General features: G+C 40.7%; 1 protein-coding gene across 1 annotated transcript in view; it reads right to left on the bottom strand.

Annotated features, from left to right (window-relative positions):
• Nucleotides 1–24111, bottom strand: part of LOC121953244 (protein jagged-2-like) — a 69999-nt gene that overhangs the window by 20900 nt on the left and 24988 nt on the right. Inside the window, exons 4-11 of the mRNA XM_042500225.1 lie at nt 16569–16823; nt 14944–15004; nt 6554–6684; nt 4971–5090; nt 4743–4856; nt 4259–4372; nt 1824–1937; nt 568–614 (exon numbers count right to left, since the gene is read on the bottom strand). Coding sequence (XP_042356159.1) covers nt 568–614; nt 1824–1937; nt 4259–4372; nt 4743–4856; nt 4971–5090; nt 6554–6684; nt 14944–15004; nt 16569–16823 — 956 coding nt within the window. The remainder of the gene's footprint in view (nt 1–567; nt 615–1823; nt 1938–4258; nt 4373–4742; nt 4857–4970; nt 5091–6553; nt 6685–14943; nt 15005–16568; nt 16824–24111) is intronic.

Here is a 24111-nt window from a genome sequence, read left to right as displayed (position 1 = left end):
CGGGTTACTTTGTGCTCATGTAAACACAATGCCTGAATATGACCATAACCTGGATAAACCCCTTAAACATGTCCATGTAATAGTGCTCAATCTGAAATTGTAAGAATAAATACATTTTAGCCAAGCACTGTCGATTACAACAATGTTCCCATGTTTTTTTATTTTGGGGATAAATGGGTCAATAAGCAATGGACAACTATTGATGCCATTTCAATTCAGCCTTGTGTTTATGATAGTTTAACACTAAATCAGGTAGTATTCATTGTATTCATGTTTGTGTCAAAATATTTACTTGCGCTTGCACCTGACAGATCCTTATTTTATTCTCTAGAGAACTAATATCAGAAAATGAAAAAAAACCTTTCAGGGAGAACACGTTGGTAACCAGTGTTTCATAATACCCTTGAGCAGACTGAATGCTCTGACAGGTATTGTGATTAACAGCTATGATCGTGTTCCAACTCCATGACGGCATCATGTCACATTTACATGTGTCTAAACTCAACAAAGACCTCAGTGTTTTTGAAAGCCGTAAAAACGTCCACGTTTGACATTTGTGAATCTCACCTTGCAGGTCCCTCCGTTCTGACACTGACCGTGGCAGCTTTTTATATCTGAGCAGAAAATACACAGAGAAAACATCAGGTTTGTGTTTGACAAGTTGGGAAAGTGGAACATGCATCAGTGCTGGAGCATGCAGCTGCTACAGAGAGGGGGTCGACACAACCGAAGCAAAGGGGGTCCACGCCCGAGGAAATGTCAGACGCAGATTCACAGGTGCGGTGAGAACATGCAATTACAAAACTGCAGGAGTCAAAACTAGCCCTCAAGATTTTTCTCGAGAAGATTTACAACAGTCAGGAAAAAGGATAAAGTTTAGTCTTATAACTTGGAAGAGTTAAGCCAGGGTGTGGCAGGTAAAAAGAGCCATCTGAGAGGCAGGAGAAAGAGGAATAAATGCAGCTGAAGTCCAGATGACTCGACTAGCTAGCCTCTGTTCCACTAGTATCTTTAATTTAAAAGATTTTCTCATATGGGTGTTTTTTAAAATCCACTCCTCTCTGAAAAGCCACAACATTTTGATGTTTTCTGTCCATATTCTAAACAAATAACAAATACATAAAAGGTAATATTATTAGAAAGTTATCCAAAAAATATTGAATGTCCCGAACACTATATTAACAATTTTAATAATTCTATATTTAAAATATGTTACAGAAAAAAATACAATGAAATAACAATAAAATAAATACATTTTTATCAGCACTTTTCTAGGTAATTTTTGAGTTGTCTTTGTTTTTCACCTTTTTTGTGTGTGTTTTATTCAGGTGATTTTCTCGTCATTTTTGGGTCCTTCCTTCTGAAGTGGCTCATTGCCTTCTACCCGTATTTTTGAAAGAAATAAAACCAATTTGCTCAGGTTTTAAAGGGTTAAGTTAAATAAAGATCATTTTGCTAGTATTACGAGCAAAAAATGGCCAATCCTTTGTTATCAAAGCCTTATGAAGACATAGATGAAAATTGCTGGTAAAATAAGATGTAATACAAATAAATATATATATAGATATATATATATATATATATATATATATATATATATATTATCCAGTATAATAATACATTCAAATTTATCTTAAAATACGGACAGAAAAACCAGAAACATGTGTCAGCTCTTCAGAGAGACTTGAGAAGTATGAGTCGTGTGAAGAAGCTGGTGGAAGAGAAGGTAGCCAGCGAAGAGGACCGGCCTCGGGTCTGACGGTGTGACTACAGGTGAGCAGAAAGAGGCTGAAGACTGAATGATTTTCTGGATTGATACTAACTGATCTCACAGTTCCGGCCCACCCATCCATGAAAGCAGCTACAGTGATATCCACCAATCAAGTTTTTGCAAGAGTAAGCATAGTTGCAAGGCTTCCCCGCACACTCATCAACATCTGCAAAATGGAGACGAGAGACACAGAGAGAATGAATCAGAGAGCCGAGGACCTGCTCAGAAACCCCGCCACCAAGCGTAGCTTCACGTCGCACAGCAAACTAAAATGACTTTTTCTCTAAACATTAGCGTTTTTTTTTTTTTTTTTTTTTTTTTACAGAGATCGCACTGCAGGGCAGCATGGCCATGTCCCTTTTGTGCTTATTTTGCATTTTTGCACAGAACCAAAGAAAGGCGGATGAAACACAACAGATCCTGCCTCTGGTGTGACACAAAACATGCGCGTCAGCAACGCTTTATAAACAACAACAGTGGCATCACCTGGCAAAAACAATCGTTTATCATCTCTGTTATTTGGCAGCTGATCTCGCCCTTTGCAAGCAGCGTTATGAGCTCCTGAATCTCGCTGTTTTCTCAATTTGCGGACGTTTACGGCCCCTGTTTTTCTAACAGTTCGTTTAAAAATCTTCCATGGTGGGTCACACGTCATCAAAACATCACACGCGTACTTCCCATGATCCCGTCCTGGTAATCGTTCTGTTTATACAGACGTCGTTTCAGCGCTGGTACTTCCTCCTGTGGCGGCTTATAGGCCAAACCATCTGTCCTTCCATTCAGCTATCAGTGTTCCCGCCCTGAACAGGCAGTGTAAAAGCGGCTTCTGACTTCCAACTGTTTTATGCTTTTTGTGGGGTGAAGCTTTGGTTAACTAAAGGCCATTTCAAACACTGAATCTTTAACATTGCTGGTTTTATCTACCAGTTACAATACATACTTTGAGCTTTCAAACCAAGGTCTCTGTTACAGAAATGTTCCATAATAACTGCACTGTCATGCTTGCACAAGATTTGACTTTTGGTGCTCTGCAGCAAATGGTGCATCAGTAAAGGAATTTAAAAATAACTTTGCGGCTAAATAACTGTTTTCTTCCTCCTCATGAGGAAAAACAACCTTCAATGGAGACACATTCTTAAAAATAGCTCATCTGACATCAGAGGAACTACAAATGAAAATGGGCTCATTCACAGTATTTCATGGGTTGTTAAATTGATTTCCTTGTGTATTACAAATGAAAAATATATGAGACGTTTACTTCAATGTGGAATGATTAAAGTCTTTCATGTGCAGATTTGAGCTCGTGTGTGGTGAAGCCTCTCTGTTAATGTGGTTGGATTCTGTTATGCCGTCAGATTGCTTTCATGACTTTTATGGGTAAACGACTCGGAGGTCTTTTTCAAACATGTAAAATTGCCAGAACATTTACAGGGTGAAGTTCATGTCTGACAGGGTTTCATGTCTTCCATGGCTCTTTTCTCACCCCCCTCCCGTCGGGGTTAATGTCTCTCTATTGCATTCCCTGAAGGCCGACCTGCGGCATTCCAAGTGGTCAGTTTCAGAGGCAGCTCTCGCCGCGCCCGCCACGCCGCCTCGCTCACTATAAACCGACACAGTGCATTAATACTACTCCCAGGAGGTAAGCGGCACCTGTTGGCCTGCTGAAACTAAACACCCAGACCCATTCCCAAAAACCCAGCCTCCCCCACTACTTCGACCCCTCCTCCTCACCCACTGTCTCCCAGGTACCACCCCGCTCCCTGAAAGGGGCAGCGTCCAGAGAAAAACACAATCCGTAACACAAACCAAAGCAATTCGTCTGCTCCTGGCGCATGTTTACAGGTTATAAAGCGTTTCCTGGCTGAGGTCGAAGGGGGTGAGGGCTCCGCTATGTCGGGGAGACGCCTCACCGTAGCGTACATACAACCCTGTTACGCCCAGTCTGGAGCCAAAGATAACCCCCCGCTGGAGTATATTTTGTCCCAAGGCTAGCAGTTGCCAGGCGGGAGGTTATTTTTAGCTTTACTCAAGTCACCTGGCTCGAGTTACAGATGATACCCAGCGAGTGTCTCCGTTGGGCGTGCATATACACAAACACACACTCATTTGAAATTAGTGGCCCTCCTGCAGTAATACTACTGGTTAAACGACACAGCAGGATAAACAGACACCCAGATATGCTGTAACTCTGCAAGCAAATGGGATTCCTGGAATGAGTTTGGACGCATGGCATTCGCTGTTGATGCAACACACACAAAAAACACACCAAAGCAAAATAACATGCAACAACTTTTTCAGGGATTTTAGAAAAATATACACATTATAAAATGTTTTCCCTCCAAAATACTCTGAATCAAATTTCAAAATACGCCTCCTGATCTGACGAAAATTTTGGCACAGACCAGTGACCCCACACAACATTTGTAAAGCATCTTGTGTTATTATTGTTGATCACAACATATTAATCAATCAGTCAGTGAGATGTACCTAACTGGCAGGTCTTGCCTGTCCACTGTGGAGGACAGATGCATTCGAAGCCGTTCTCCATGTCCATGCAGGTTCCGCCATGAGCACAGGGGCTGGAGGCACACTCATCTGTGTCTGAAATGTAATAAAACCACACTGATGTTGAAGCTATCAGCACTTTAAAAACTTCAGCTAACATTGGGGACATTAATGCACAGGTGAATCTGAAAACTTTTTCTATGCATTTTGGTACTTCCTCTGCATGCATAATGCATTTCAGGTCACTGAAAACACATCTTTTATAATTAGGAAGCTTTTCAGCAAATATGTCTTCAGTATTGATGAGAAGAAAAGGAAAAAGACGTACCAAAAGGTGGCACGTAACACTAAAAAACGATCATTTATTATACATTTTCAGCTGTATGCGACCAAACAGACTACATGTAGATCTCACTGCTTCATCTGATCTGTTAAAGACTTAAATAGGTTGTAAGACCCCCCTCACCTTTAGCACAGGTTGGCCCGGACCAGCCTGCAGGACAGTGACACTCAAAGCCTGAGGGGACTTCATGGCACGTCCCTCCGTTGGCACAGGGGTTGGACACACAGGCGTGCTCCGCTAGAGAGAAAAATGAACAGATAAACAGGAAAAATCAGAAATCGTTGTCCTGAATGTGACGTGGCACAAAAATGTGTATCTGGAAACCTGAATTTATTTGATTTAGAGACTCACCGATCTCGCAGTTCTTGCCAGAGTAGCCGTCTGGACAGGCGCAGTTATACTCGTCCGGCTCTGTGTTCATACACGTCCCTCCGTTCGTACAGGGCCGGTTGGTCCCACAGTAGTTCAGATCTGCACAGCAAACAACACTGATGTGACGCACTCTGTGTGTGTCTGTTTAAACACTCGGTTAACAAATCATACACAACCTGCCAGAGTGACGTTCAGGGCAGAAGACACCTGACAGCTGTGCTCAGAGATGGATAAAATGATCATGTACAAAAAATTTAAATATTAATGCAATACTTTTACTTCTCATCCCTCCGCAGATTTTTTCAGTTTAGCAGCCATACACAATAACTTGCTGTTACAGGCTCCATTTCATTTTTTCTTTTTTTCCCAGAAGCATCTGATTGTGGGTTACCAGGAAAACAATGTAAGAACATATTTACGGAAAATGTAATTTCTACTTTAGTCCCCTGCAGCTTTACCAATCACACTCTGTCCTCATGCTTCTTACTGTATGTGGCGTCAGAGGTTTTTAGCTCACATACTGGAAATCAAAAAATACTTTACAATAGCTCTGTTTTTATCTGATTTGCAAATCAAACTGTATTGTTTCACCCTTTCCTTCTTGGCCACCATCAGCTTCCATTAATTTATTTCCACACAGCATCAATTTCAGATGGAAACTCCTGAAAATGTGTTGTTTGGGGGAGAAAATCGTGTACACATTAATTCACATTAAAACAACTCAAGCAAGTTTCTGCTTATTGATTTTGAGGCTGCATGGAAAAAACAAAACAAAAACAAAACACAAGAAGAAAGAAAAGCATTTAAAAAAAAATCTGAAACTCTACAGCATGCTCTGGAAAACCATCACAAGTAATATTAAACAAAATATAAATTATGAAATATTATAGCTAAGATTATGAAACTATAATCTCTATTCACAGCAGGATCTCAATTAATATGCAGTTTTTCATTCATAGAGATTTGCTCAGATGTCATCTGGAACCAAAACACCCCAAAAAAAGGCTCTAATTTGTCTGTAAACAATGACAGAGGTGCACAAAGTGAGGAAGTACTGTCAGCTTGGATATCTGTTATTCGGATATCTGCCGGCTACACTGGAACCCTGGAAATATTTGCCGTTGGCCTAAGAGGCTAAATTGTCATCAGACTGATTTTAAGACAGACCTTCTTCACAGCAGACATTTCGTCTTGTTTTAGTAGGAAAAGCAGAGGTGGAACTGATAACATTAATGGCTCAGTTTCATTAAGTGTCCCAGTAAGATACACCAGTGAGCCGGCGTGCACACAACCAGGACCTTTCCAAAGTGCAATGCTGCCATCATTAATGTTAATAAATACGCCTGTTCTTTTCCAACTGTGATGAGTCAAAAAGATAAAGGTCTATTGACAAACCACTACACCAGTCTTGTAAATTTACAGAAGAAATCATATTTATACTAAAATAAACCTGTAGAGAATGACCTGAAAATACTTTAAAGATGAGAGATGAACTTTTAGTACTCGTAGATAACCAAAAAGATGGATGTGTAAATATAATGTGGGTGAATAAGAGATCTGACCTTTGTCACAGAGTAGACCTCCCCAGTTCTTCTCACAGGTGCACTGCCACGGCTCGTTGCAGGTGCCGTGAACACAGCCGGGATACGGCAAGCACTCGTCGCAGAGCTGACCCTGCCAGCCGTAGTTACACCTGCAACACACAGCGGAGAGGACAGTTAGTTTACAGTGTAACACTGGCAACGCCGCTTTATTTGTACAGCACATATTGTACAACAGGGCACTTCAAAGTGCTTTACAGATCAATAAAATGTAACCGATTTACAATAAAAGAGTAAAGAAAGAAGATATAAAAGGTCAAATTAATTACAAAGTTCAAAATAAAAATAACCATATAAAATAGCAAAAGTGCAGGCAAGAGGTGTAACAATAAATAGATTATTTGAAATGATATAAAATCCAGTTTAAAAATAACTGCAGTCATTACCATGTGGAGTGGGCAGTGTAAAAAAAAAGAATGTTTTTAGCTGTGATAAATACTCTACACCTAAGAGGTGATATAGTACTTTAATGTACTTCTGTGTTCCTTTCTTTCTTTACTTCCTTCCTCCCATTCTTCCTTTCCCTTATTAATTTTTTCCTGAATTATTTTGTTCCCTCTTTACTTTCGCCCTTCTCCTCTTCCTTCCTTTCTTCTGTACCACAGTTTTTCTTTCCTTCCTTCTTTAAGAAATCTGAAATCTCTAATAAGGGGAACAATATTTCCTCTTGACGCCAATTTAAACTTCACTTTCCTTCACATCTTCTCAACTATATTTTACAAAAACATTTACTGTAACTGCATGTTATGTCATATGTTTTCCACTGTTTTCTTGTTGCTTTTATTTCAGTGAAATATTTAAAAGCTTGCGCCATGGCTGATAATCAAACAACAGTTGACAGAGAACAGGGTTCAGTGGGTGCAACAGTGGCTGAGTATAGTCTTGAGTAAAATAAGGGCCTCTTTTTTCACAAGCGAGAGTGTGTTCTTATTTACAGCTCCAGCCCGAGGGAATATCAGACACACAGATGCACTTAATAACACACAGGGAGCTGGCCATGAAAAAACAGTGATAGTTACGTAGTGATAACAAACAAGTAATTTAATACTGTTACAATGTGTGAAAACACAGAGGAGCGCTTGATGTCGGGCAGCGTGCCAGCGAAACGTCCCCGGGTAAACATGAAGAATCCTGTAGGTGCCAAGGAAAGGGAAAGTGCTTTTTAACAGTTTCAACTCGTGTAACAAAGGGGGGGACTTGTTAATGCAGGACACATGCTGAGCGGACAGTTTCAGAAAACAGAGCGGAGCTGATCGAGTCGCGGCTGAGCGTCACTGCAGCAATTCGCTGGACAGAACGTCTTCATCAGGGTGAATGACACGTTTGCTGCAGTTCCTGATCTTAGGACACACGGCACCAGGGGACATTCCTGACAACATGCGTGTGTCCCATCATGCTGCTTACAACACATGCAAGCACTGATGTCAACTTGTCTTTACACTCTTAGAAATAAAGGGTTCAATGAGGTTCTACACTTTTCAGGGTGCCCAAGAGCTCACCTGGCAGAGGCCCCATATACAAAGACTATGTCCTTGCTGCAGCAGCTGTGGGTTTGATTCTCTCCTCGTTCCTTTGCTTGCATGTCTTCCCCTCTCTCCCCCCTTTGTCGCTAAAGCTGCCCTATCAGAGTAAAGGCATAAAAAGCGCCCAAAAAATAATCTTTAAAAAATAGATTAAAAAAAAGAACTGTAACACCTGCGACAATTAACACATCTGCTGTTGGACAATTAACACATCTGCTGCTGGACAATTAACACATCTGCTGCTGGACTGTTAGTACACACCATGTGGTTATTGATTGCTTTACACTCTCAGAGCACAGAGGGTACTCTGGGCACAGAGGGAGCAGCAGAACGCCAGGCACTGTGAAAGTGAAACTTAACCTTCCTTCTGCAGGGTCTAACATTTTGCATTCATCAGCTGCTCCTCTCATCCATTGATCTGCTCTGATTTGCTCCAATAAGCTCTGAACAATCGACAGATAAAAAATGCACTAAAAATGAGTGTGTGTATCTTGAAACAACATGAATAAACCTTGAATTCAGGACAATTAAGCTTTTAGAAAACTTAAAACTATCTGATTTTCAGTGGAAATGGGCTGCAGTCTTTTTTTATTGATATAAGGCTGGAGGTAATGATTTTTGTTATCACTGATAAATATCTATTATTTTCATTCATCTGTTCTTAAACTTCAGCAAAGTGGTAGATGTGATTTAAGCCACAGACGGACCTTCCCATGAACTTTTAATGTGTAATATGATCATGCCAATACGTCTGTTTTATTAACTTCTAATCTTCTTTTTGTTGTTGTCAGTGGACAAAATTCCACCTGGGTGACTGAAATCTGTCCATCACAAGTCCCAAAATCTGAAGTCGCCATCTTTAAATTGCTTGCTTTGTTCAATAACAGTTAAAAAAAAAAAGAAAAGTAAATCCTATTATTGGAGAAGCCAGAGAAGTTTTAGCTTTTTTTTCTTGAAAAATAACCAAACCAATTACTTGAGTATAAACAATTTGTTCTAATTCTGTTGTTTAAAAAATGCTGAAACAATAAGGTAATAAGTACTCTACTACAGACAAAAATGACTTGCTAAGAGGCTGTTTTTTGTGTCATGTGTTGCGTGTCGTCTCTCAGCCCTCTTCCTGTGTCGTGAGCTCCGTCGAGGTCAGACTTGGAATGAGCGGCGGGTTTGTGGAACGAGGGTTAGTCGTCTCGGAGGAGAGGCCAGCGAAGGGTTAGCTAATCTGTTGGTTTATGGCAGCACTCTGTTATTCCAAGGCCAGTGGTAACCTTGCCCCACCTGTCCTGTCATTTCTCTGTCGGGGCTATTTTAGGGAGCGACCCACCCCAAACCCCCCCCCCTCCACCACCACCGTCCCTCCACTCCAGCTCACAAACACTTCAAAATGGATGCCGACCAAACACTTCTCTTCCCAGCAGTGGTGTGCTGCGCTGTAGTGAGCTGCAGTAGTAACTGAAGACAGTGACAGACTGGAAGCCCCACGCTGGGGGGGCCGGGGTCTGAACCTCACTCCTTTTTTGGAATCAACTGCTGCCATTAACCCTGAACTATAGTAAAACTTTTATTGTTGCACTTGATTCTATTAGCTGTTGTCTACAGCAGTGGAGGGACCAAGGTATTGTTTTGCAAGTCACACTGAAGTCTCAAATCTTTGCATCGAAGCTACAACATTCAATTAGCATTTATTAGTCATTCAACAGAAAATAATAGTGAAATATCTTAAAAATCGATTCATATTTGAAGAAATTTCACATGCAAAAATTGCAGAAAATGCAGTTTTTCAGCCTTGCAAAGAGATTTCCTTTTTTTGTGTGTTATAAATCATATTAAACTGAATAACTTTGGGTTTTAGCCTGACAAAACAAAATATATAAAAGAATCACCTTGGACTTTGAGATATTAAGATGGACTTTTTTTTAAAAACTATTTTCTGACAATTTTTAGACTAATCTTTTCTTCTTTTTTTGAGTTTATATCATCAAACATGTGACTCTGATGGGAGGTGAGTCAGGTGGCTGGGGTCCACACCTCTGGTTTACAGTGTCTTTGTTGTTGAAATATATGCAGAATGATTTATTGTTACTTATTGTTGATGTGTGTGTAGTGTTTTTATTGTTGTAGCATGAACCGTCTCCAGTATGTAAAACAGATTGTTTTTCAGTTTTGGAAAATGGAATTTGTAATATGGGTAGTTATAAGACACTTATCAAAGACTTGCATCGTAAAAATGCAGCCCTGACTGTGCTCTGCTTGTGTTAAAACATGCACAACACATTTTGCTTCATGCACAATTTGTAAGCAGAAACGCCTTTAACTGCATGCACAACCGCAACAACTTAAATCTGATGCTGCTCGGTGAGGCAAGCCCAGTTGTGCGCCTGTGCGTGTGTGTGACAGCGCTGTTATTGTTTACTACAGTATGTGGTGTTGTCCGGCACTGCGGTCGGCGGCGATGCCCTGCACACTGTCAGCCGTGCAGCAGCGGTGGCAGCGTGGACAGTCTGTCTGGCTGCAGTGTGGGAGAGCAGGGAAATGGTTTCGGGCAGCCACAGGCCAAGGGTGGCATTACCCACAAGCCCCGTCGCCGGGCTGCTGCCGTCCCATCAATGGAAGGGGCCGCGGGGGCCAGCCGGAGCCGAAAATATCCCGTCTGCCCACAAACCCCCGCTCTGCTGCTGCCCCTCAGACAAACCACACCCAGAGGACGGGACGGTGGGCAGGGGTAGAGGTAGAGGGGCCTGTGTGTGTGTGTGTGTGTGTGTGTGTGTGTGTGTGTGTGTGTGTGTGTGTGTGTGTGGGACCGCTGAATTATTTACAGGCAGGCCTCGCGCCCAAATCCAGAGGACGGACTTAGCCCACTGTTGCCTAGCTACATGTTTAGTAGTGTCACATGAGGGAGCGTAGGTTGTGAATGCGCTGTGTGTAGGAAACGAGATACCAAACACACATTTTTAGTTTTCCTCTGCCAGGCTGTTTCTCTCTTTCTTTTTTCTCACTGCTTTTCTCTCTTTCTTTAACCCTTCACTCTCAGCTTCTCTGCCTCTCTTTCACTTTCTCTTCCATCAACATAATTTGCTTGGAATCTGTTATTGAGGTTTTATTTTATTGTTAACCTAAAGGAAAACTCTTATTTGTGTAGTTCAGCTCTAACATTTTTTTAAAATAATTGGAGTGAAACAAGCCAAGCTGTTTGACAGAATAATCTTAATTTCAGATCGACTTATTATCGTTTTCTGGAGCTTTTCAATATATGAATGTGACCAACTGCTGTCACATGACTGAAGTTAAATCCATAAGTCACATGATGACATTTCAGGCCTAACTGTCAGCCCAAAAATACTTTTTGACATATCCAGATTTATTTTTCGAAAAAAAAAAAAAAAAACAACAACAAGAACAACAACAACAAAGAACACAAAAGGCAATTTTTGCAAACTTATTTAAAACCACATGTGGAGCTGTTTTGCAATGTGATTCCATTCGGATCTGTACAGATGCTCAGGCTGCTCAAATCAGATTCAAAGTGTCTTTTGCAGTGCAACACATGACAATAACAAAAAATCAAGCGTGACTGAGGTGCTGAGAAGAATCCATGCTACTGCCGGCAAAGCGCTTTGGATGACAACGCTGAAAAATTGAAATAAATAACTGCAAACTGAGTGATGTGTTCGGTAAATGGTAAAAGGTGCCACCTGCTACTCAGTAATCACTGTCATGCACTCACAAACCAATAGAAACAGTTATCAGGAGAAATTTGGGGTTGAGTATCTTGCTCAAGGATACTTCGACACCTGGAGTGGAGTAGGCGGGGAACAAACCACCAATCTCACGATTAGTGAACGACCCACTCTACGTCTTGATGGACCTCTATTTCTCATGCTTCTGCTTTGGAAAGCCGCGTCCCCAGTGTAGCTACAAAGTTACCAGCGCCTTTGTCGTTACCACAGCAACCCACGCAGAGAGGTTGGTTATGTCTGGACACAAATCTTGCACAAATACAATCTGATAACTTGCAAATAACAGTGCAGACAGTCTGTCTTAAAGATCTGATCTGACTGAAGCCACTTGAATGAAAACTGGGCAAACTCCACCTGCTGATCATGACAAGTTGAAGGATTAAAAAAAAAACCTTGTAAATTTACCTTGATTAAAAATTATTTCATCAAAAAACAAATTCAAAGATTAAGAGTGAAATTTGACTTTTATGACTTCAGTTATAAAATCTGTGATCCACAATGTTGCTTCAGATCTGCTTAAATTTTGCCTGACCTGAAAGCCATCGAGAAAATGTGATTGTGTGATGTGTTTTCATGATATTATTTTACGTCTGGGTGGTAACGAGCCCGCACGAACATCTGAACATTCACAATGATGATGTCATTGTGTCAAGTTGTGACTGACTGAAAAAGGCTTTTATTCACTCTGAATCTTCTTTTTGGATGGATGTTCGTCTTCCTTTTTCTCATCAGTGTGTGTGTGTGTGTGTGTGTGTGTGTGCATTTGTGTGTGAGAGTGAGAGTGAAGTTTGGCTTTTTAAAGCTCCTCAGTCTGTCTAAATGTACACTTCAGTTCCACATGTAATCAAATCTAAATTTCCCTCCGCAGCCTCTTCTCCTGTTCACAGAGCTGCTACAACAAACGCCTGGTCAGCCTTTTTTGTTAAACGCTCACGGTCCACAGTGCAGCACATTACAATTCTGCGTCTAACTGGACCGTCCTCCTTGTGAGTGCAGTGCGTACACAATTTGGCAATCAGCTTAACTCATCTCATTATTTTATAATAAAACTGACAGGTAACGCTCATAATCAGTTATTTCCTTCTGAGTTCTCTGGTGACATCACAGGGTTCAGTGCTCAATTCAGCTTTTTTTCCCCCAGATCAGATCTTTCTGTCTAAACTGGTCACAATTATGTTTGAAGTCATCCATATCTGACTTTGGTGTGAACGGCTCTCTGCCAATGATGTCACACACACGCAAAAAAAAAAAATAAAAAAAAAAAATGACATAGCAGTGCAAACTTCATCTCCTGACTGATGGTGAAACTTTGTGATGACACACAGAAGAACACAACACGCATGTGCAAAGTGCGGCCGTGACGTCAAACAAACCGCAACAACAGTTTTACGTTTCATGCAAGAACCTATTATGTAGGCAAGCTTTTGGCATGTGCATTTATGGGAAAAACACTTTAATTTCGATATGACTGTTCTCACAGTGGTCACATGGCCAGATATGAATCAGAGTATAGAACAATGTCACGCTGCTCTGGGTCCCAAGACTGTTTGGCCTTCAAAAATCATTATGTTAGTACTGAGATGAGGAAATTGGCTTTTAAATATTATGCTCCACACAAGTGGAACAACCTGCAGAAACTCTTAAAATTAGACGCACTAATCTCTTTTAATCGACATAAATCTCTGACTGACAGAGCACAGTGACTGCATGTGTTGATGTTTGGACTATTTGTTGATGCACGCAGTGGCTATTGTGTGTCTTCGCTATTAATGTGCACTTTAGTATCGGCCACATTTCTCATGTTTTGTAGATGTATACTGTAGTGTGCTTTTGTTGTTTTTATATGTAATGTAATCAGGATGTCCTTTGTAAAAGAGAGCTTGCACTCAATGGCCTTCCCTGTTTTAATAAAAGTAAAATAAAATAAAATAAAATATGAAAGAGGCCCAGATCTCATGGATAAAAATAGGTTATCTGTGACCACACTACCGTGAAGAAATCCATCTGTTTTTGGATTAGATTTTGGTCATGTAAGCTTAGCCTTCAGCTGTGGTCAAAACCACTCACTCATTCACTCCCTCACTATTCTCTGTGTAGTGTATCTTAAATACTGAGCTATATAGAGAGTAACCAAAGACATTTGGGACACTACACATGATTTTTCTGAACGTCATTGCATCAATAGATGCAGCAGACATTCATGTGACGCAGCGGGCGCGCCCAGTATCATGTAAACAAACGGAGAACTCAGGAGGACAGATGAAGGGAGAGTAAATTGATGCTGCATGTTAAGTTTTCTGTTAAATCCAAAATAAACTGTTGAAATTTCGATGATGTTGAAGTGAGGTTTTGGCAACTACGGTCTTGTGTCCTAATCACGAGCTGTAATAGCCCTCGATCTATTTAGTTCACAGCAACTCGCGGCCCGCCAAGCTAAACTTGGATATGATTATAGTGATAAATATTATTAATTTACACTCGATGTGTCCACTGTGGGATCAGGGTCAGAGTTTGGATTATGAGTCTTGCCTATTAAAAGGTGTCAGTTTAACTTTAGCACCCTCTCTCTCTGTATCCCTGCATGCCTGTTGTCTGCAGCTCACTGGGTGAAATGCCAGCCATAACAAGACCGAGGATAGGAAGAGGTGATGTGGGCTGCAGACATTAAAGAAGGGGGAGGAGGGGAGGGGGGCCACAGTGCCTCTCTGCTGCTGGAGGAGGACGAGGGAGGAAACATAAAGCAAAAAAACAGGCCTATGTGTGTGTTTGTGTGTGCGGGCAGGAGCAGGCCAGCTTTAGAACAGGAAGCAGAACAATGGCTTCTGGATCAGAGTGGAGCTGAGGGATGGAGGTGGAGGGATGGGGGGGCACTTCACAGAACTAGGATGGGGTTAGGCTGCTTGGTATGTTATCAACAACCCCCTCCTCACTCCCTCAGCGCCTCATTGCTCTGTTGTGTCACCACTGTTAACCTCATTAAACTCTTTCCATCCAAACAAGAGCATATTTTACATCACTTGACAGCCGCACTGTGAGGTGGAACAAGGTGGAACAAACAAACAAATATAAAAAAGGAGGGGAGGTGACTCACTTGCACTCGCCCGGCACGCTGCACGCCCCATGCTGGAGGCTGCATCCTTGTTTGCAGATGGCTTTTGGGAGAGGAAACAGAGAGTGACAAGTTTGTGTTAGTTCCTCAATCTGTCACCATTTCATCAGCATCTCTGAAACTATCAACTTTCAATCAGTTCTACGTTCTTGTCTGGCACCTTGTTTCTTTGGGTTTTTTTTTTTGCAGATGGTCAAATCATTAAAATCTCATTTCCCCTGTTTTCTTGTTTGTGAAAAAGAAAAAAGAATCTCTGCTGCCGTAACAATGGATGGCGAGTTGTTGTTTGGAAAATTGAAGGTGTCTCCAGCAGAGACGAGAGTTTCCAAACATTCTTTGAATTCTTGCAAATTGACACTTGACATGAACTTCAATGAACTTCCAAATGTTTTCCGTAAACGGCTGGAAGGAGGTAAAACCAGAGGGAGCTTCTTCCATGTGATCGCAAACGTTTGGACGTGAGAAAATGAGATGCAGCGAGTGAAAAATACAAATATCTGAGTGAGATTCAGATCTTAAAAATATTATTTGCAGCACATTTAACCATTTATTGCTTTTCCACTAAAAGCTACAGATGGTAACTTGTATAAAAACAACTTTGTCACATTTGATGAAACTGTCACTACATCCTGACAGAAGTACATATGACAGATAATCTGTGAATAGAATCGCGTCACTCCTCCCCTCCTGCTTCCTCGAATGGCATTCGCTAAATCCGACCGCCGTGCAGTCAGCAACAACCAATCAGAGCCGAGAACTTCAGGTGCAGTAAATTCATGCAAATGCCATTAAAAGTACTATGAGGAGACAGAGGAGTTTTTCACAGATTACCTGCCTCATGTACTGTGTGGAATTTAGCAATTATGACAGTTTTTGTTTTTTTAAGATTACCAACTACAGCTTCAACTGAAAAAAAATCTGTTTCTCTCATTTTTTGCTTTTTTAAATTTTGTTTTTAGGAGCAGAGGAGTAAAATAAATGTCAAAAAACTTATTGGATGGAAAGGAGATACTATTTTATCACTGAATCATTTAGCTATCAGTCATTTTCATTGATCTTATCGGTCATATTTTTGACTTATCTGATAACCTAACACTGTTTTATGTCAGTTTACAAGAACTGGTATGTAAGCATATTTAGTAAATTAAAACATGTCCGTTATTTTTCAGTATAAATCAGTAAAAAGTGAGGGTGGGGAGTCTCATGAACACACATCAGCCTGTATATTGCTGCATGTTTTAACAGTACAGCTGCAAAGATTAGCTGATTAATTAATTTGTCAATCGAAAGAAAATCAATATTTTAAATTATTTTTCAAGGAAAAATGTCAAACACTTGTTGGTTCCAGCTTTTAAAATACAAGATTTGCTGCTTTTCTTTGTCATTTATGATAGTAAGTGAAGAGTCTTTGTGTTTTAGACAAAAGAAGCATATTTGAAATTATCACTTTGGTTTCTGGGAAACTGCAATAAGCATTCTCATAATTTTTTGGCGTTTTATAGACTGATGATTAATTAATCATAAAAATAGTCAGGATATTTGTCAATAAGGAAACAAATCGTGAGTTTCAGCCCTGGTTCACAGTGTGAATGATGTCTTTGCTGTACCTATTTTGCAGTCCGGCCCTGTCCAGCCCTCCATGCAGCCTCTGTTTCCCAACTGGTCGCACACATAATGGCCGAAGTAGTCATCACGTGGACGGCACACTTTGTTGCACTTGCTGCCGTAGTAGTTTTCATCACAGCGTACGCGGATGGTGTACTCGAGCCTGGCGATCGAGCTCTTATACTCCACCGTCTGCTTCTCCTCTCCGGGGTTGATCATCCCTTTGTGGATGCTGCGTTCGATCAGCAGCTCATCATCTGGACAAAAAAGACAAACAGATCAGTGTTAAAACAGCGACGCTGATGAATTCTTTACGACTGAGTAATCGACTACTTTTTTAGCAGTATGGAAAAAAACTCAAAACAATAGGTCAAGAATTTGGGTCAGTTAGATAGGAAAGTCTAAACAACAAAAATTCTGAATGACATTCCAAGGAGCAGGGCTGGCTCCAGGGATGGGATTTGACCCAACAACCCGGTGTTTAGCGAGATAAGAGAGAGCATGAGACTTCGAAGAATGCCTGTTGTTAGCACACATCAGAGGGAAGGTGTAACCTCCGCGCAAAGCTCTCTGTGCCACCAAGAATGTGGAAGAAGAAAAAAGAGAAGAGGAAAAAGGGGGAAAGAATAGGAAAATGAAGCGAGCACAAACAGAGGGTGTAGAAGCGAGGTCTGCGAGGGCTTGATAACCTAAATGCTTTTTCACTTTTCCTGCTTGGTGAAATGCTTTTCTGCCCTCCCGCCTCCTCCTCCTCCTCCCAGCGCTTCTCCCTCTCAGGATATCCAGCCCCGACTCCATCGGAGCCAGGCCGGAAATAATAAGAGACGTGGAACTGACGAGGAAGGGCGACATAGGAAAGACCCTTTAGCTTGTTCTCAAGGAACAGAAGAAGCGTGACCCCGCAGGCTTTGCCGCTGTGGTTTGCGGAGCAGCGTGTGACCTGGATGAGACAGAGCTGGAGGGAAGAGCTCATCCTCACTGCTCACAGTGTTGCTCTCCTCAGCGGGTTAAGCAGAGCGCCAAACACAGCCAGAGTTTATGGTTTAACCCTTAGGGACTGTTTGGCGCATTTTACACTCTATTCATTCTTCAGTTTTTTGGGGAATCTTGGATGTGTTCGTGCATACGGCATACATTTTAACAAGATTGTGTATTTTTGTTTGATGTTGGAATTTCCAGCTCAGCTCCTACAATAAGTCTAAAATACACAGTGGAGAGAAAATTGTTACATTTATAGTGTTAAGTGCAAAACATGCTAAATTAAAACCCATTCAAATAGCCCATAGCCATTAAAGCTTAAAAACATGCATTGTATTATTTTTGCCTCGGAATTTGTCATTTTTATTTTCCACCTGATGATGTCATTTTTACCACATCTGGCATATGGAGAAAAAACTTGCTATTTCCACTTTAGGTGCACTGTTACAATCAGTGTTACTGCAGACACATCCACAGCTCTGATAATAATAATCATAATAATAATAATAAAATGTATATATAAAGCAGGCAGAGTTATTGTATATACTTTTTAGAATACTGAAAATAATAATAAGTTTTTGTGTTTTTCTTCACCTAAAAACATAATGGCATCATGACAAAAACCTTCAGTGTATCATCTATGAGAAATGTAAAACTCATCCCTCTGTATATACTAATATCATCATCATGACTGCTGAAGTTTGACACTGTGGAAAAAGACTCAGTTTCCACGCTGTCCTGATTTACTGAGTCTCTCTGCGATCTAACACACTGCCACAGATTTCAGTCCCACACCCACCACCTGAAACACCCAGGCACTCACTCACTGCTGTTCATCTCCAGCAATTAGATATAAAAATATAGACCAATCATGAGCTCTCTGTACTGGAGGAGACGCGCTAAGAGGGGCCGTTGTTACTAGGGAGAGCAGCAGAGAGTGGGCCATATAAAAACCGGCTTATATAAACAACGAGGGGCTTCAGATCTGAGCAGCTGATCATGTCGAGAGTGGCATGATTGTCTGTGTGAAGAGAAGATGCAGTTTAGAAACAAAGCGCGTACTGGTTTTTACAGACACTTTTTCAGCCGCTTGTAACTGGAGTGTTTAGTTTGGGGGTTGTAGCACTTTTGCTTTGACCTTTGACCTCTTTACAGCTTGTCGCTTGTAACAGCGGTGATCTTTGAACTGAACTTAAGGCTGTCTTCACACCGCCAGTAAAAGTGTATCCGTTGATTTTGTTCTACTTCACCTCAAGGTTTTTAGAGAGAATTAATGTCACATTTGTTTCTAAATGATCCACAAAAAGTCTTAAAATTTGAAATAGTGTTTTAGTTTCTTATTTGCACAAATACATGCACTTACTTCCAACCTTTTTCTTTTTTTTAAACCCATGTCATTAAAGTATTAAATGTTGTCCGAATACAAGCAGGTGTACAAGAACACTGAAAAAAAAGTAAAGTAAGTAAGTAAAACTGACTGATTAAAAAAAAAAAGTAATCAGTTTTTGGTATTTGCCAATTTTCAATACACAGTTTTAATTTCATTCTGTACAAACAATTATATAATTTTTTTATTGCAATAGTCTTAATTCTTAGCTAGAAGCTATTTTTCATTGATCTACCTCACAGTACTTTTTTGTATTTTTAGTAAATAAAATAATAATTTCATCTTTAAAATGACAAAAATGTTAAATGTTCATCACACAAACCAAAACACAAAACTACGAGGATTTCTTTGCATAGAGAACTAAGAGGTGGCCACAGCAATGTTTTTCAGTCACCTTTTACAATTAATTTATCCCCTGAGCCCTGAGCAAATTGATGTCATTTCTTTCATAAACATGGGGGAACCGGCAATAAAAAACTTGGTAAGAAATATTGCAAACACTGAAGATTTTTTTTCCAAAAAGCCAGGATAAAAAAAACAAATAATTTTTTAGTTACTTTTTTCACTCTCTTTTTCCTTTTTTGTTTTACTTATTTTGTCCTTTTAAGCAGATTTTCAATTCATACATGTGCACATGTGCACATTTCATTGCTCAATGTTACAGCAGAGTGTCACAGCATCACTCTCACACCTGCAGTGATTCAGCGATGGTTGTCAAGAGGTTATTTTGTTTTGGGAGGCATCCTCCTCCAGGTGGTTCAAACAAACTTCTACAGCAACTGTAACAAACCAATCTTCTATCATTTTACCATTAAATGTTTATAAGAGCAGATAAAAGAGGCTGAAATGACCACCGGTTCCTCTCTTCTGTCTGTGGATTTGTTCTAACCTGCTTGGTGCTTCAGCTGGGTGGAGTTTAAATTATACAGCACAAGAAATTGCACTTAATCGGCTTTGAAATGCTGTCCTGGGATTGCCAAAACATTATAATGAATCTTTTTATTGCTGCATGCAGCTCGGTGCACATTCCACTTTAGTAAAGATGCAAATTACCTCATTTTGCTCGCGTCAATGTTGATCATTATATAAGCAGGGCGCCACTTTAATTTTCCGATAATGTACAGTTATAAGTTGCCAGTTTGCGGTGACATAAATCAGTATCTGACACAAGAGTGGGCAGTTTATGTGCACTTTTCTTGCCAATACAATGCCAGAGTTTCGGTAGCAACACCTTATCCGATACCCTTGATGTTTTCATTTAATCAGAGGCTTATTGATTTCCTAAACTGGTGGCTGCTGTCGTTTTTTATCTAATGTTACTGAAACAGAAGAAACGGGGCATTTCTGTGGGACTATTTTCCGCGGAGGATTAACCTATGTGTGGTGCTCTAGTGAGTATTTTAGGCATCTGGATGGCATTCAAGTTTTTCCAACAGTTAGACTGGACTAAATTTGTGTTTATATTTTCATTAATGCTTATATTATTTCTGTTAGAATGCCAGTTACGTACTACAGCTATGGTACTGTCGGGCAGTTTAGTACGAATGACAAAAGAAATTAGGATGAGGCTGTGCTAAAGGACGACAAGAAATCTGCGTAAATGTGGAACGATATACGTTTTTTAGGGGCTTTATTTCATAGGATCCTGTTTGACCATTTTATGTGAGGAAGTAGGACTTCAAGCTGGTAGAAGACCAGACGAGATGTGATAATGGAAGGACTTTTCCTGCTGTATGTTTTTTTTTGTATTCCATAATAAACCTTGTTAAAGATCTTTCCTGCATCACACCAGTACTTGGATTTCACAGTGGAGCTGGAACACCAGACAAAACCGAGACACCTTGCAGACTAAGTGGCCTGGAAATGTTAGCTGAAACAGCAGATATAGTTGTTTTTGTCTTTTTATGTGATTTGATTTGATTACAAACAAAGATAAAGAATATCCCCAGACTTAAACTCCTGGTTTCTGATGAGGGGGAATCTCCAGTATCTGACACGCCAGTATCGGTCTATCTCTGCCCTCCGGTAAAGCTGCACACCAGCCGACAATCCACCGATGCACAGAGTCAACAACAGCTCCGTCCTCTTTTCTCCTGCCCTCTGTGTTTTGTTTTGAGCAGGCGGGGGCTTCCTGAAGCGTAAACAGCCTTCACAGAGCCATTTTTTTCCTGAGGCCTCTCCAACCTGCTGCTGCCCAGACCTGTTCACTCCAGAAACACACACTGAAACCACCTGCAGATTCTCACCTGGAGCCACCTCTCTGTAATCTCATTATCTATGTAATTATTGTGATGACCTCATCCTTTTTTTGTTTTGTTTTTGTTTTGGAGACTATTCCTTCACAGGATGTCCTGATCTCACAGACAGTACTGGGGCCAAAAAGGCATTTTCAAATGGGAATATCAATTCTTAAATGCACCGTTTCTCCGTTGAAAGATTAAATCTCGTTATGTGCAGGGAAGTCAATAATCAGAAATTTAAAACTAATTCTCATTGTCACGACGGTTTGACCCCCGCTCGAGGCCCTTTGCTGCATGTCATCCCCACTCCCTCTGTCCCCTTTCACCCTGATCTGTCCTATCGAATAAAGGCTAAAATGCAAAAAAAAAAAAAAAGGTTGATTACCGATCGGTAGGAACAATTTTGATGAATTGTTTAATTAATTTTTAAAGCAAACAAAAAAAATCCTGGTTTCTCAAGTGTAAATATTTGTAATTTCTGTCTTTGATTGTAAATGTAATAAATTAAAACTCATTTGACTAATGGGATTTAAAAAATGTCATGTTTTTTCTGATATTTTCCTGATAAATAATCCATTCATCAAGAAAATAGTCAGATTTATCAATAGTTAGAAAGGTATAACTGAGAAAAGCTGCAAATCATTGCAAGAAGGTTGAAACTACACAAATGACTGGTGGTTATTCTTAATGAATGACCTAAATGATTAATTGTCAATTTAGTTATCAAGCGAATATTCTGCCATTAACCAAAATAATGGACTAAATGTGTCAGTGCAAGTCCTGTCCGAACCTCTAATGACAATCCTCTCTCTGTAGTTGTGTATTGTACAAATCACTTAAGGAAACAAAAAACAGTTTCAAAAAACAAAAATAGTTTCCAAAGTGTTCTTGAGGTGCAGAGCGGTCTCGCTGTCAAACCCGGTTTTACTAACTTTAATCTAGATTAATTGCAGTGCCATGAGCTGTTACAGTACGAAAATGCAGCAGCGTTTAGGGGAATCGTGTTGGCAGACTATCAGAGGACGGGGAATGGGCTCTCGGGCAAAAGAAAACTTCGGGGCATCCTGAGATTCTTATTCCTGTGCACACCTGGATCATAACAGATGACAACTCTCACTCTCTAATTATGCTGCAGTATCACTAATGCAACAGGTTCATGCCTGCTCTCTGACGTTTTTAAGTAATTCCCGAAAATGTAGGAAATCCCAAAAACATAAAAGTAGATAGAGAAGTAAATAATAACACTGAATTCCTGACTACCTCCTAAATCTCCTGACCGGCACAGACAAACTTTCACAGAGGAATTTAGCCTATTATGTTTGTATTTTTAGCTGATCCAGTATGACTTGCTCTAAAGCATCAAGTAATGTTTCACTTTGACGCTTGGCTGCTGACAGACTCGCTGACAGATTCAGGAATCAAACTCGTGATCACGCAATGAGAAAATGCCCAGCCCCAGTCTACAAGACGGGACACAGCGGTCGAGACGTCAGCACCTCACGCCTGCCTGTCACTGCCTCCCAGCCGCGCCCCGATGAGGATTTATAAAGCATCCCTCCAGCCGCCACGCGGACACATCTACAGGTGGCTGAGCAAGCAAAGACTTTAGCAGAGCTGCCGTCCCGTCCGAGGCATGGCAGTCTGGATGCCGGCCTGTCAAAGTGTTTCAGGATAATAAAGTGGCGTGCGGTAGCCGGACAGCTGTCAGGTTGCTAATTAGGAGACAGACATCAGAGGAAAGAGCAGGGGGGGGACAAAAAAAGATCGCCATGGTCTGTAATTAATGGCTTAACGATGCAATGCTCTCACGGGCTTAATATAGGAGTGCCAAAAACAGTCTGAGTGACCCTGAAGAGGGTGAGAAAAGGGGAGAAGGTGGTGGAGGAGCACAAATACCTGTCAGTCACAAGTTAGATCAGCGCACAGGTGACTTTCTGGATGGCTGCAGGTTTCATGGCGGGTTTCAACTGACACTCAGATTGCACAAATTGAAACTGTAAATATAAAACACGCCTAATGGGAAAATGTCAGTAGTGAAAAAACTCCCATTTATCACAAAAAGAATTTAACGCTCACATGAGGTGGTATTTCAGGGGATTCGAAAAAGCCGTATTTTGCAAAACTGCAAGTGAAACACTTTTTCACTTTATAGGTCACATGATCTTATGGCTATGTGCTTGTCAGTACAAACTGGTTCCCTCATGATGCAGCAGGAGCTACAAGAGCTGTTATTGCATCACATAACTCTGAGAAAGTTGTGCAGATCATCCAGAAACTTTGAATCCACATTTCCTCTGTGAAATCGTGGACCATCACCTCCCAGAAAACCCTCATACGTGGCTGCTTCCACGTATAAGGGGCTTGCGGTTCGATAACACACCTATATCACCTTATATTGGAAATAATGACGGCTAGTGTGGTGGCTGCAATAGAAATAAACCTGCTAATGTTTTGAACATCGCCATGCTTCTTGGAGCGTTATCATGAGGGAAGTTGCACAACATCACTTAATTAAAATGAGGTCATCTAGCATTTTCGTTTTATCAACATTTTGAAAATATCACTTCAGTTTCGTGCAAAAGGTCCGGCTGTGGAAGAAAGGTTATGTTAATGAACGTTTGGAGTTGTTTTTGTGCCCTTATGTGGACAGAGATATTCTGGAAAGTAGTAGTTGTGTGGACCTTTTTTTCTTTTTCTTTTTTTTTTATGGCAGCGAAATATATCTGGTTTCAAATAAAGCTATATACTTGTGGACGGGCCATAAGATGTCAACATTAAAGTGATATGCTCACACAGAGCAACAACCCAAAAACATGACGTGTTTTTCGGTTAACCTGCTGCAAGCGTTTCAAATATGAAATAGGCTGGCGATCTTTTCACTTTTCTTTCTGTTTCTCATTCTTCTTTAAGCGAATGGCTGCTCACCAAATCCGCTGCGGC

This window comes from Plectropomus leopardus, chromosome 14 (assembly GCF_008729295.1).
Source record: "Plectropomus leopardus isolate mb chromosome 14, YSFRI_Pleo_2.0, whole genome shotgun sequence".
In the NCBI taxonomy this organism is placed as follows: domain Eukaryota; kingdom Metazoa; phylum Chordata; class Actinopteri; order Perciformes; family Serranidae; genus Plectropomus; species Plectropomus leopardus.
Note: the sequence above shows the minus strand (reverse complement) of the source record. Positions and strands in the feature narration are given on the sequence as shown.